Source organism: Brienomyrus brachyistius, unplaced genomic scaffold (assembly GCF_023856365.1).
Source record: "Brienomyrus brachyistius isolate T26 unplaced genomic scaffold, BBRACH_0.4 scaffold78, whole genome shotgun sequence".
NCBI classification, from domain to species: domain Eukaryota; kingdom Metazoa; phylum Chordata; class Actinopteri; order Osteoglossiformes; family Mormyridae; genus Brienomyrus; species Brienomyrus brachyistius.
Window position 1 is genome coordinate 214,550 of NW_026042353.1, and position 13,676 is coordinate 228,225.

At 42.2% G+C, this 13,676-nt stretch overlaps 1 protein-coding gene and 1 pseudogene across 1 annotated transcript; one reads left to right on the plus strand and one right to left on the minus strand.

Moving 5' to 3' along the window:
• Positions 1-8,023: 8,023 nt before the first annotated feature.
• LOC125726850 (U6 spliceosomal RNA) lies at positions 8,024-8,092 on the plus strand (annotated as a pseudogene).
• A 991-nt stretch (positions 8,093-9,083) lies between these two features.
• Positions 9,084-13,318, minus strand: LOC125726837 (uncharacterized). Its single transcript, XM_049003299.1, has 9 exons — positions 13,065-13,318; positions 12,416-12,740; positions 11,496-12,294; positions 11,196-11,405; positions 10,986-11,084; positions 10,659-10,714; positions 10,191-10,447; positions 9,836-10,084; positions 9,084-9,720 (listed from the first exon to the last, which is right to left on the minus strand). The coding sequence occupies exons 1-9, from the start codon at positions 13,316-13,318 to the stop codon at positions 9,084-9,086; spliced, it is 2,886 nt and encodes a 961-aa protein (XP_048859256.1).
• Positions 13,319-13,676: the final 358 nt, after the last annotated feature.

Sequence of the window (13,676 nt, forward strand, 5' to 3'; positions counted from 1 at the left end):
TTGTAAAATTTTATCAAACGAAAATGCTTGAAATTGACTCTAATCTGCATTTTAAATTGGAAACTCCCACTTTGACTTTGACCCTCTTTCATCATTCAGTTGACTAAAATATCATGCAGAATTTTTTTTGACACTTAAATGCTAAAGGAAGCGAGGAATTGAATCCTTGAATCAAAAGAATTAGGTCCAGAAAAGATTACTGGAGAATTGTAAAAACCCTAACCCTAATCCTAGCCCTAACCCTAACCGGAGAGTTGTAAAATTTTATCTAATGAAAATTCTTAAAATTGACTCTAATCTGCATTTTAAATTGGAAACTCCCACTTGGACTTTGACATTTTTCCATCGTTCAGTTCATGAAGATATTCTGAGACAGATCATTTTTGACAAGTACATGCTACAGAAAGTCTGTATTTTATTCCTTGAATCAAAAACTTTTGATCCAGGAAAGATTACCAGAGAAGTGTGATTTTTTTCTCCAATGACAATGCTTGAAATGTACTCTAATCTGCATTTTAAATTGGAAACTCCCACTTGGACTTTGACCCTCTTTCATCATTCAGTTGACTAAAATATCATGCAGAATTTTTTTTGAAACTTAAATGCTAAAGGAAGCGAGGATTTAATCCTTGAATCAAAATAATTAGGTCCAGAAAAGATTACTGGAGAATTGTAAAAACCCTAACCCTAATCCTAACCCTAACCCTAACCCTAACCTGAGAGTTGTAAAATTTTATCTAATGAAAATGCTTGAAATTGACTCTAATCTGCATTTTAAATTGGAAACTCCCACTTTGACTTTGACCCTCTTTCATCATACAGTTGACTAAAATATCATGCAGAATTTTTTTTGACACTTAAATGCTAAAGGAAGCGAGGAATTTAATCCTTGAATCAAAATAATTAGGTCCTGAAAAAATTACTGGAGAATTGTAAAAACCCTAACCCTAATCCTAGCCCTAACCCTAACCGGAGAGTTGTAAAATTTTATCTAATGAAAATTCTTAAAATTGACTCTAATCTGCATTTTAAATTGGAAACTCCCACTTGGACTTTGAGCTTTTTCCATCGTTCAGTTCATGAAGATATTCTGAGACAGATCATTTTTGACAAGTACATGCTAAAGAAAGTCTGTAATTTATTCCTTGAATCAAAAACTTTTGATCCAGGAAAGATTAGCAGAGAAGTGTGATTTTTTTTCTCCAATGACAATGCTTGAAATTGACTCTAATCTGCATTTTAAATTGGAAACTCCCACTTGGACTTTGACCCTCTTTCATCATTCAGTTGACTAAAATATCATGCAGAATTTTTTTTGACACTTAAATGCTAAAAGAAGCGAGGAATTTAATCCTTGAATCAAAATAATTAGGTTCTGAAAAGATTACTGGAGAATTGTAAAAACCCTAACCCTAATCCTAACCCTAACCCTAACCTGAGAGTTGTAAAATTTTATCAAATGAAAATGCTTGAAATTGACTCTAATCTGCATTTTAAATTGGAAACTCCCACTTGGACTTTGACCGTCTTTCATCATTCAGTTGACTAAAATATCATGCAGAATTTTTTTTGACACTTAAATGCTAAAGGAAGCGAGGATTTAATCCTTGAATCAAAAGAATTAGGTCCAGAAAATATTACTGGAGAATTGTAAAAACCCTAACCCTAATCCTAGCCCTAACCCTAACCGGAGAGTTGTAAAATTTTATCTAATGAAAATTCTTAAAATTGACTCTAATCTGCATTTTAAATTGGAAACTCCCACTTGGACTTTGACCTTTTTCCATCGTTCAGTTCATGAAGATATTCTGAGACAGATCATTTTTGACAAGTACATGCTACAGAAAGTCTGTAATTTATTCCTTGAATCAAAAACTTTTGATCCAGGAAAGATTACCAGAGAAGTGTGATTTTTTTTTCCAATGACAATGCTTGAAATGGACTCTAATCTGCATATTATATTGGAAACTCCCACTTGGACTTTGACCCTATTTCATCATTCAGTTGACTAAAATATCATGCAGAATTTTTTTTGACACTTAAATGCTAAAGGAAGCGAGGATTTAATCCTTGAATCAATAGAATTAGGTCCAGAAAAGATTACTGTAGAATTGTAAAAACCCTAACCCTAATCCTTGCCCTAACCCTAACCGGAGAGTTGTAAAATTTTATCTAATGAAAATTCTTAAAATTGACTCTAATCTGCATTTTAAATTGGAAACTCCCACTTGGACTTTGACCCTCTTTCATCATTCAGTTGACTAAAATATCATGCAGAATTTTTTTTGACACTTAAATGCTAAAGGAAGCGAGGAATTTAATCCTTGAATCAAAATAATTAGGTCCTGAAAAGATTACTGGAGAATTGTAAAAACCCTAACCCTAATCCTAGCCCTAACCCTAACCGGAGAGTTGTAAAATTTTATCTAATGAAAATTCTTAAAATTGACTCTAATCTGCATTTTAAATTGGAAACTCCCACTTGGACTTTGACCTTTTTCCATCGTTCAGTTCATGAAGATATTCTGAGACAGATCATTTTTGACAAGTACATGCTAAGGAAAGTCTGTAATTTATTCCTTGAATCAAAAACTTTTGATCCAGGAAAGATTAGCAGAGAAGTGTGATTTTTTTTCTCCAATGACAATGCTTGAAATTGACTCTAATCTGCATTTTAAATTGGAAACTCCCACTTGGACTTTGACCCTCTTTCATCATTCAGTTGACTAAAATATCATGCAGAATTTTTTTTGACACTTAAATGCTAAAGGAAGCGAGGATTTAATCCTTGAATCAAAAGAATTAGGTCCAGAAAAGATTACTGGAGAATTGTAAAAACCCTAACCCTAATCCTAGCCCTAACCCTAACCGGAGAGTTGTAAAATGTTATCTAATGACAATGCTTGAAATTGACTCTAATCTGCATTTTAAATTGAAAACTCCCACTTTGACTTTGACCCTCTTTCATCATTCAGTTGACTAAAATATCATGCAGAATTTTTTTTGACACTTAAATGCTAAAGGAAGCGAGGAATTGAATCCTTGAATCAAAAGAATTAGGTCCAGAAAAGATTACTGGAGAATTGTAAAAACCCTAACCCTAATCCTAGCCCTAACCCTAACCGGAGAGTTGTAAAATTTTATCTAATGAAAATTCTTAAAATTGACTCTAATCTGCATTTTAAATTGGAAACTCCCACTTGGACTTTGACATTTTTCCATCGTTCAGTTCATGAAGATATTCTGAGACAGATCATTTTTGACAAGTACATGCTACAGAAAGTCTGTATTTTATTCCTTGAATCAAAAACTTTTGATCCAGGAAAGATTACCAGAGAAGTGTGATTTTTTTCTCCAATGACAATGCTTGAAATGTACTCTAATCTGCATTTTAAATTGGAAACTCCCACTTGGACTTTGACCCTCTTTCATCATTCAGTTGACTAAAATATCATGCAGAATTTTTTTTTAAACTTAAATGCTAAAGGAAGCGAGGATTTAATCCTTGAATCAATAGAATTAGGTCCAGAAAAGATTACTGGAGAATTGTAAAAACCCTAACCCTAATCCTAACCCTAACCCTAACCTGAGAGTTGTAAAATTTTATCTAATGAAAATTCTTAAAATTGACTCTAATCTGCATTTTAAATTGGAAACTCCCACTTGGACTTTGACCCTCTTTCATCATTCAGTTGACTAAAATATCATGCAGAATTTTTTTTGACACTTAAATGCTAAAGGAAGCGAGGAATTTAATCCTTGAATCAAAATAATTAGGTCCTGAAAAGATTACTGGAGAATTGTAAAAACCCTAACCCTAATCCTAGCCCTAACCCTAACCGGAGAGTTGTAAAATTTTATCTAATGAAAATTCTTAAAATTGACTCTAATCTGCATTTTAAATTGGAAACTCCCACTTGGACTTTGACCTTTTTCCATCGTTCAGTTCATGAAGATATTCTGAGACAGATCATTTTTGACAAGTACATGCTAAGGAAAGTCTGTAATTTATTCCTTGAATCAAAAACTTTTGATCCAGGAAAGATTAGCAGAGAAGTGTGATTTTTTTTCTCCAATGACAATGCTTGAAATTGACTCTAATCTGCATTTTAAATTGGAAACTCCCACTTGGACTTTGACCCTCTTTCATCATTCAGTTGACTAAAATATCATGCAGAATTTTTTTTGACACTTAAATGCTAAAGGAAGCGAGGATTTAATCCTTGAATCAAAAGAATTAGGTCCAGAAAAGATTACTGGAGAATTGTAAAAACCCTAACCCTAATCCTAGCCCTAACCCTAACCGGAGAGTTGTAAAATGTTATCTAATGACAATGCTTGAAATTGACTCTAATCTGCATTTTAAATTGAAAACTCCCACTTTGACTTTGACCCTCTTTCATCATTCAGTTGACTAAAATATCATGCAGAATTTTTTTTGACACTTAAATGCTAAAGGAAGCGAGGAATTGAATCCTTGAATCAAAAGAATTAGGTCCAGAAAAGATTACTGGAGAATTGTAAAAACCCTAACCCTAATCCTAGCCCTAACCCTAACCGGAGAGTTGTAAAATTTTATCTAATGAAAATTCTTAAAATTGACTCTAATCTGCATTTTAAATTGGAAACTCCCACTTGGACTTTGACATTTTTCCATCGTTCAGTTCATGAAGATATTCTGAGACAGATCATTTTTGACAAGTACATGCTACAGAAAGTCTGTATTTTATTCCTTGAATCAAAAACTTTTGATCCAGGAAAGATTACCAGAGAAGTGTGATTTTTTTCTCCAATGACAATGCTTGAAATGTACTCTAATCTGCATTTTAAATTGGAAACTCCCACTTGGACTTTGACCCTCTTTCATCATTCAGTTGACTAAAATATCATGCAGAATTTTTTTTTAAACTTAAATGCTAAAGGAAGCGAGGATTTAATCCTTGAATCAAAATAATTAGGTCCAGAAAAGATTACTGGAGAATTGTAAAAACCCTAACCCTAATCCTAACCCTAACCCTAACCTGAGAGTTGTAAAATTTTATCTAATGAAAATGCTTGAAATTGACTCTAATCTGCATTTTAAATTGGAAACTCCCACTTTGACTTTGACCCTCTTTCATCATACAGTTGACTAAAATATCATGCAGAATTTTTTTTGACACTTAAATGCTAAAGGAAGCGAGGAATTTAATCCTTGAATCAAAATAATTAGGTCCTGAAAAAATTACTGGAGAATTGTAAAAACCCTAACCCTAATTCTAGCCCTAACCCTAACCGGAGAGTTGTAAAATTTTATCTAATGAAAATTCTTAAAATTGACTCTAATCTGCATTTTAAATTGGAAACTCCCACTTGGACTTTGACCTTTTTCCATCGTTCAGTTCATGAAGATATTCTGAGACAGATCATTTTTGACAAGTACATGCTAAGGAAAGTCTGTAATTTATTCCTTGAATCAAAAACTTTTGATCCAGGAAAGATTAGCAGAGAAGTGTCATTTTTTTTCTCCAATGACAATGCTTGAAATTGACTCTAATCTGCATTTTAAATTGGAAACTCCCACTTGGACTTTGACCCTCTTTCATCATTCAGTTGACTAAAATATCATGCAGAATTTTTTTTGACACTTAAATGCTAAAGGAAGCGAGGATTTAATCCTTGAATCAAAAGAATTAGGTCCAGAAAAGATTACTGGAGAATTGTAAAAACCCTAATCCTAACCCTAACCCTAACCTGAGAGTTGTAAAATTTTATCTAATGACAATGCTTGAAATTGACTCTAATCTGCATTTTAAATTGGAAACTCCCACTTTAACTTTGACCCTCTTTCATCATTCAGTTGACAAAAATATCATGCAGAATTTTTTTTGACACTTAAATGCTAAAGGAAGCGAGGAATTGAATCCTTGAATCAAAAGAATTAGGTCCAGAAAAGATTACTGGAGAATTGTAAAAACCCTAACCCTAACCCTAATCCTAGCCCTAACCCTAACCGGAGAGTTGTAAAATTTTATCTAATGAAAATTCTTAAAATTGACTCTAATCTGCATTTTAAATTGGAAACTCCCACTTGGACTTTGACCTTTTTCCATCGTTCAGTTCATGAAGATATTCTGAGACAGATCATTTTTGACAAATACATGCTAAAGAAAGTCTGTAATTTATTCCTTGAATCAAAAACTTTTGATCCAGGAAAGATTACCAGAGAAGTGTGATTTTTTTTCTCCAATGACAATGCTTGAAATTGACTCTAATCTGCATTTTAAATTGGAAACTCCCACTTGGACTTTGACCTTTTTCCATCGTTCAGTTCATGAAGATATTCTGAGACAGATCATTTTTGACAAGTACATGCTAAAGAAAGTCTGTAATTTATTCCTTGAATCAAAAACTTTTGATCCAGGAAAGATTACCAGAGAAGTGTGATTTTTTTTCTCCAATGACAATGCTTGAAATTGACTCTAATCTGCATTTTAAATTGGAAACTCCCACTTTGACTTTGACCCTCTTTCATCATTCAGTTGACAAAAATATCATGCAGAATTTTTTTTGACACTTAAATGCTAAAGGAAGCGAGGAATTGAATCCTTGAATCAAAAGAATTAGGTCCAGAAAAGATTACTGGAGAATTGTAAAAACCCTAACCCTAACCCTAATCCTAGCCCTAACCCTAACCGGAGAGTTGTAAAATTTTATCTAATGAAAATTCTTAAAATTGACTCTAATCTGCATTTTAAATTGGAAACTCCCACTTGGACTTTGACCTTTTTCCATCGTTCAGTTCATGAAGATATTCTGAGACAGATCATTTTTGACAAATACATGCTAAAGAAAGTCTGTAATTTATTCCTTGAATCAAAAACTTTTGATCCAGGAAAGATTACCAGAGAAGTGTGATTTTTTTTCTCCAATGACAATGCTTGAAATTGACTCTAATCTGCATTTTAAATTGGAAACTCCCACTTGGACTTTGACCTTTTTCCATCGTTCAGTTCATGAAGATATTCTGAGACAGATCATTTTTGACAAGTACATGCTAAAGAAAGTCTGTAATTTATTCCTTGAATCAAAAACTTTTGATCCAGGAAAGATTACCAGAGAAGTGTGATTTTTTTTCTCCAATGACAATGCTTGAAATTGACTCTAATCTGCATTTTAAATTGGAAACTCCCACTTGGACTTTGACCCTCTTTCATCATTCAGTTGACTAAAATATCATGCAGAATTTTTTTTGACACTTAAATGCTAAAGGAAGCGAGGAATTTAATCCTTGAATCAAAATAATTAGGTTCTGAAAAGATTACTGGAGAATTGTAAAAACCCTAACCCTAATCCTAACCCTAACCCTAACCTGAGAGTTGTAAAATTTTATCAAATGAAAATGCTTGAAATTGACTCTAATCTGCATTTTAAATTGGAAACTCCCACTTGGACTTTGACCGTCTTTCATCATTCAGTTGACTAAAATATCATGCAGAATTTTTTTTGACACTTAAATGCTAAAGGAAGCGAGGATTTAATCCTTGAATCAAAAGAATTAGGTCCAGAAAAGATTACTGGAGAATTGTAAAAACCCTAACCCTAATCCTAGCCCTAACCCTAACCGGAGAGTTGTAAAATTTTATCTAATGAAAATTTTTTAAATTGACTTTAAGGGAAGCATGGAATTTTGTCCTTTAATCAAAAAAATTTCATCCTGAAAAGATTACCCAAGAATTGTAAATTTTTCTCTCCAATGAACATGCTTGCAATTGAGTCTTATCTGCATTTTAAAATGGACACATCCTCTTGTACTTTCACCTTGTTTCATTTTTCATTTGACAAAGTCATTCTGAGGCAGAAAATTTTTGACACCTAATTGTTAAGTTACATTTGAGAGAAATATTTCGCAGCACGTCAGCTGTCTTCATATTTATGTTCTGGCAGAATATAGGGCCAGGGCATAGGCATTGCTTTGCCACCGACATGAGGAAAGCTCATACCGCTTCCACACCTATATATTCTTTCATCTGTTGGTAAGTCTGTGCTTGCTATGGCAACACATATACTAAAATTGGAACGATACAGAGAAGATTAGCATGGCCCCTGCGCAGAAGGTGGCACGCAATGTTCTCTGCGGGCCCCGCGCGGGCCCCCGGGCGTCAGAGGGTCCGGCCGCCCGGCCCCCCGACCCGAGGGGCACCCCTACTTTCCCCGGGAGGCCCCGTCCCGCCGGGTTCCACCGCCCCTCCCGGGTGCCGGGGTCGGTGGGCCCCACAGGCGTACCCGGGCGCCGTCGCCGCTTTAAGACTGCCGTCTAGGGCTACGAGACGGGGCTGCGGAGCCGGAGGTCGCGCGTTCGAATCCGGCCTCGGCCGTGAAAAGAAAAATACGATAAATAGATTTATCTCGCAAGTTTACATTAATAATAGCTAATGTATAATTACTAAATATGTAATATGTATATAAACTGAAGAAAAATCAATTTATTGTATTTTTATTTCATTTATTTTGCAAGTTTATCATCATTATTTATTATTGCAAGTTTATATTGATAATTACTAATGTATAATCACTAAATAATGACTAAAGTCAAAGGTGATCCAGCTCTGAAAATGATATTTATCATTAGATATTATTGCAAGTTTATATTAATAATTACTAATGTATAATTACTCTATAATTACTAAAGTCAAAGGTGATCCAGCTCTGAAAATGATATTTATTATTAGATATTCAAAAGTCAGATATACACCTCACCTGGGAGGGAACAAAGAATTCCTCTGTGTGTGTGTGTGTGTGTGTGTGTGTGTGTGTATATATTTATCTATACCTGTATGGGGGGGGGGGGGGGGGGGGGGAGAAGTCTCGTACACACTTTGCTTCAGAAAAAAAAAACATTTATTTATAAAAACATATAAAATTATTCAAACAAATAACATATTAAATATATAAATATATATGAAACATATTTACTATTATACATACATACATACATACATACATACATACATACATACATACATACATACATTACATACATACATACATACATATATGAACACTTTATACGTATAAAAGACGTAAAAATTTAGTCAGTGCGGCTACTCCTGCCGTGCCTTCCAGTCCTCGAAGGACATCCCTTCTGCCCTCTCACAGAAGAATTTGTTTCGAAATCTCCTGTGTCCATACTGTTGACGCCGCGGCTGCCCACACTTGGTGCACGTATAGTGCTGGTGAGTGACATGTGGTGTCACGGGGAGACCCTGCTCAGTGGCCTGGGCTTCAGCTGCCTTCCTCCGCCTCCACTCGGTGGTCCGGCTCCAAGACTTTAACCCGGGCAGGTTGCCGGGGACGTCTGACTGCGAGGGAGCCGGCGGGGGTGTCGGCGGGGCAGCTGTCCTGGCTAGCCCAGGCATCAGCAGGACAAGTAAGGGGGCAGCCGGGATGGACGCAGAGGGCAGAGGAGCAGGCTGGGGCTGCGGAGCAGGAGCAGGAGCAGGAGCAGGCTGGGGCTGCGGAGCAGGAGCAGGCTGGGGCTGCCGTCTCCGCACAGCCTGCCCGGACAGGTCTGGAGGGGCGGCGAAGGTGAACGGCCTCAGGTCAGAAGGAGGTTCTGCTGGCTCTGGCTCCTTCTGCCTGGGCTCTGGTAGAGGGGTGGGTGTCGTCAGGCTGGGAGTGGGGAGAGGGATGTCCATGGAGAGCACGGCTTGCTCCCGCCTCTTCACCAAATCGTTATGCCTATGGGGAAATGAGAGGTTTATTTTTAAAAAATAACCTTAGTGAGCATTCATCGATAAGCCATGAATAAAAAACCCTCAGTTCAGCTGATCCCAAATGTGGGCTGAAGACTTACCAAACGGACAGCGTACGCTGGTTGATCTCAAACAGCTGCAGCGACGTGGCCTGCATGAGCCCCGGGCTGCTCAGAACCAGCTGTCTGATCCTGCCGTAATCCTGCAGGATGACAGTCCAGCGGTTCTGCTTCACCCCAGCGATCTTCCGACCAGCCGGGTGAAGTGAGCAGAGCTCCAGGCAGATGGCCTCCACCAGTCTGCTCACGTTAGGCCACTGTGCAGGCCCGGTGCCTTGGCCCAGCAGGCAGCTGCCCAAAAAAGAATTTAGAAGTTAGGCCAAGCGTAACCCAGCGGCAGAGTACGCATGCCTGGAAATCTGTAATATCACTGGTCTACACAAAACGATTAACTCACCGCTTCAGGCTTTCTTTCCCAGCACACACTGACGTTTTCGAGTGGCTGGCCTTGAACCTGCCCTGAAGGAGCCGCTCCCTGTGCCTCGGTGGGTAGGAGACACGCTGCCTGTCTCTCTCCGGCAGGTTGTTCCAGAGAGAGACGATGGTGGCAACGTGACTCTCCGCGACACAGGGCTCCTCGCGTAGCCCCACCAGGTACCTCGCCAGCCTGACCACGCGGTCGTACCCCGGGGCTCCGTCAGGGCCTCTGAAAACCTGACAGGATGACAAAAGGGAGTAAAGTGTGAGTGGAGTGAAAGAGCACTGCAAATTTCCATCAGGCGAATAACTGAATAAGTAAATCAATTAACGAATTAATTAATTGACAAATTAATAGCCGAATTAATTAGTGAATTAAAATAATAAATTGTGATTAATTTAAAAAACTCAATGAACATAGATTCTGCTTCTCCGGTCTGGGGCTTACGTCATCGCCGCCATCGTTGTCGTCTCTGTCGTCGTCGTCGTCGTCAGCAGCTGCAGCTGCAGGAGCGGGAGGAGCTGCAGCTGCTGGAGCAGGAGCAGGAGGAGCTGGAGCAGGAGCAGGAGCAGGAGGAGCTGGAGCAGCAGTGCTTGGAGTGCTGGGGCCTGGGTCCGCGGGCAGCCGTGCGCGAGAGGAGGGGACCTCTGCCACGGCGGGTGAGGAGAGCCGAGTGAGGGAGCTGCCCATTAAGTGCGGTGAGGAAATGGTGGGGTCATGTTCCTCTTCCGGGCCTCCCTCTTCAAAGCCCTCATCCTCCAGGCTCTCCAGGACATCGGGGGGTGCCGTCGGGGGCGTCAGGGTCATGGCCGATGTCCTCCCTCAGCACCAAGCACTGCTGGGAGTAGAGGTACTCCACCCCGATGAGCTCTCCTGCAGCGGAACGAGGGTTACAGAATTACGGCAGATCATACAAAGCCGTAACCCTCACGCGACAGGGTTAGACGGTCAGAAGGTGGTGATGGTCCGCATAGCCACACCTACCTGTGTACTCCCCCGGCTTTGTGTAGTCCTCAACCAGCTTGCGGCCCAGCAGCCGCTGGCTCAGCTGGTTGAGGCTGTGCTGCAGTTGCCCACCGTAGCAACGCAGCACCTGCTCCGGCTGGTCTACCGCTGCCGCCGCTCTGTCCTCGTTCCACTGCGCCAACCCTTCCAGCAGGTAGGCCTGGAAATTCTCCGCGTTCGCAGAGGTCCCTGTAAAAGAAAGGGAGCGCGCGCGTGTTTAAGTTGACGGCATCCGACGGCAAACGGCACGCGCGGAAAGCGTAAGGAGGACATGCTCACCAGGGATGAAGCGGTTGAGGTGGAGGTGGAACGACTCCAACGAGGTGGAGCCACGCGCGCAGCGGTAGGTGGGGAGGACGGTGCCTCCCTTGGTCAGCTGCCCCGTCTCCGTGTACAGCTGGAATCCAGGAGGGTCTTGGATGCAACCAAGGTGGCGCCTCTGGGTGTCCCATATGGCGTCCATCCTTTGGTTGTCCAGCAGGGGGATGCCCATCGTGTCCTTCACGTCTCTGAAGGCCGCCAGCAGCTGAGCGATGAGCTGCTCGGTCTCCTGTGCCCCGCGGGTACGGCGGCGACAGTGCCGAGCCAGCATCTTCGCGGTCAGCCTGCCAGTCAGCTGGTCTTCAGTCAGGCCCACGATGCCCTGCTTCCCCTCCAGTTCCGCCCGAACGGCCTGCATCAGACGAGCCACGTCTGCACTGTCCCACTCGAAGATGCACGACGACAGCTTCGCCATGAACAGGCCGTAGAGCTGGTGGCTGTCGGTGGTGACGCCCACAGCGAACCTTCGCATCAGGTGCCACACGTCCAGCCTGACGACCAGCTCCTCCCATTCGCAGAACATGGCTGCCGCTTTCGACTTCCCCACCGAAGAGCAGCAGTCCCTGTCCACGTACAGGAGCTTGGGCGGAGGGACTCCAGCTTCGCGGTAGCGCCGCATCAGCCCCGTGGCCATTGGCAACAGCCCGTCACCCTCATGGGCGGTGAGCACGGACATGAGGACTTGCCCGTGCTTGTTGCCCACGTTGGTTGCCCAGGCCATGGTTCTTGCCGCCGCGCCCGCCAGCTTCTTGGTCACCTGAAAGAGAGAGAGAAAAAAAAAAAAAAAAAAATGTCACCATCCATCGCATCGTCCACTTTTCTCAAAAGCCTGTGTCTGTGAGACAGAGAGAGAGAGAGAGAACGTGGTGGAAAATTACCTTCTTTGTGGAATCCATCTTCAAGACGGATCCAAAAATGGAGGTGACCCTGGCCTTCATCTCCCCGATGCGAGCCCTGACATCCTCGGCATGCACCGTGAGGAGCCACTGGGGTGAGGGGACGGGCACCATGGGTGGTGGTGGTGCCACCTGCCGTGCGTCAGCGCCAGGGACCTGAAACCTGTCGCACACTGCCAGATATTGCAGTGTGCGTGCCATCCAGGTCTCACTGTGCTGCTCCCTCAGCTTGTTGAACAGCATGGACACGCTGTTGCCGAGGGAGCGCTGACGCATCAGCCTCACCACCTTCAGGTCACAGGACAACCTGTAAGCACAAACAAACAAACAAACACACCCAGAGTTAAAGGTTTTCATTCAAAATCACCAACCTTTGAACTACACTAAGAGGCAGGTGTGTGCCTCTCTCTCAGGGGGGCAATTGAGGAGGTGTGAAAGAGCACAGTAGGGGGTCTGCGGGACCTAGGCCAGAACAATGGGTGCTAACGACTTCACACGTAGCAAGCCAGCGAGTGGTCACAGCAGATCAAAGCGGCCAAGCTGCCAGGTGCCGGATAAGAGAGGTCGCAGCAGACACCGGGGCTCCGAGATGTTTGCGTCCCGACGCATCGCCAAGAGAGAAAATGCTTACCTATACGTCAGGATGGCCGGAAACTCTGCGCGGTGCGCAGGGTCCAGCTGCTTCAAGATGTCCCGTGACCAGCCCGCCACCTTCTTCTTACACAGACGGCATTCCAGGTACTCCGTGGCCATGAAGTACCAGCCGTCTATGTCCAGCACCCTCCTGACCGTCTTGTACAGTCCGCAGGACGTCAGACGCTGCCCAGCCCGGTGGCAGTTGGGCTGCCCGCACAGGAGCCTGAACGACCATATGCGGTAGGGCATCCACAGGAAGAAGGGGCGGGTGAAGAAGGGGGCGGGTGAAGCTGGCGGCTGGTGGAACACAGGGCGTGGTGCGGGCGGGTGCCACCACAACTGCAAGGAGTCGATAAGGACGGGCCTTCCGTCCTTATTCCTCCTGAACAGGGCGCGGCCGAGCCACTCGTGCTGCTCCTTTGGGAGCTGGGCCTTCCAGGCTTCTGGAAGGGGGACGTCCTACAAAGACGAGGACAACGATAATAATAATGTCAATATTACCTCGTTCTATTCCGCATTTTTAGCATGAAATAAATGAAGAAGAAGAATGCAGTCATGGGAACATCTCACCTCAGAAGCAGCACGGGAAACCTCTCCCTTCGCGGGG

Excerpts from the sequence above, each read along its gene's own strand:
- LOC125726837 (XM_049003299.1), bottom strand. The coding sequence starts at position 13,318 with ATGCCCTACCGCATATGGTCGTTCAGGCTCCTGTGCGGGCAGCCCAAC. Across the intron at positions 12,741-13,064 it reads CCGGCCATCCTGACGTATAG|GTTGTCCTGTGACCTGAAGG; the intron begins GTAAGCATTTTC and ends TTGTGCTTACAG. Across the intron at positions 12,295-12,415 it reads AGATGGATTCCACAAAGAAG|GTGACCAAGAAGCTGGCGGG; the intron begins GTAATTTTCCAC and ends TCTCTCTTTCAG.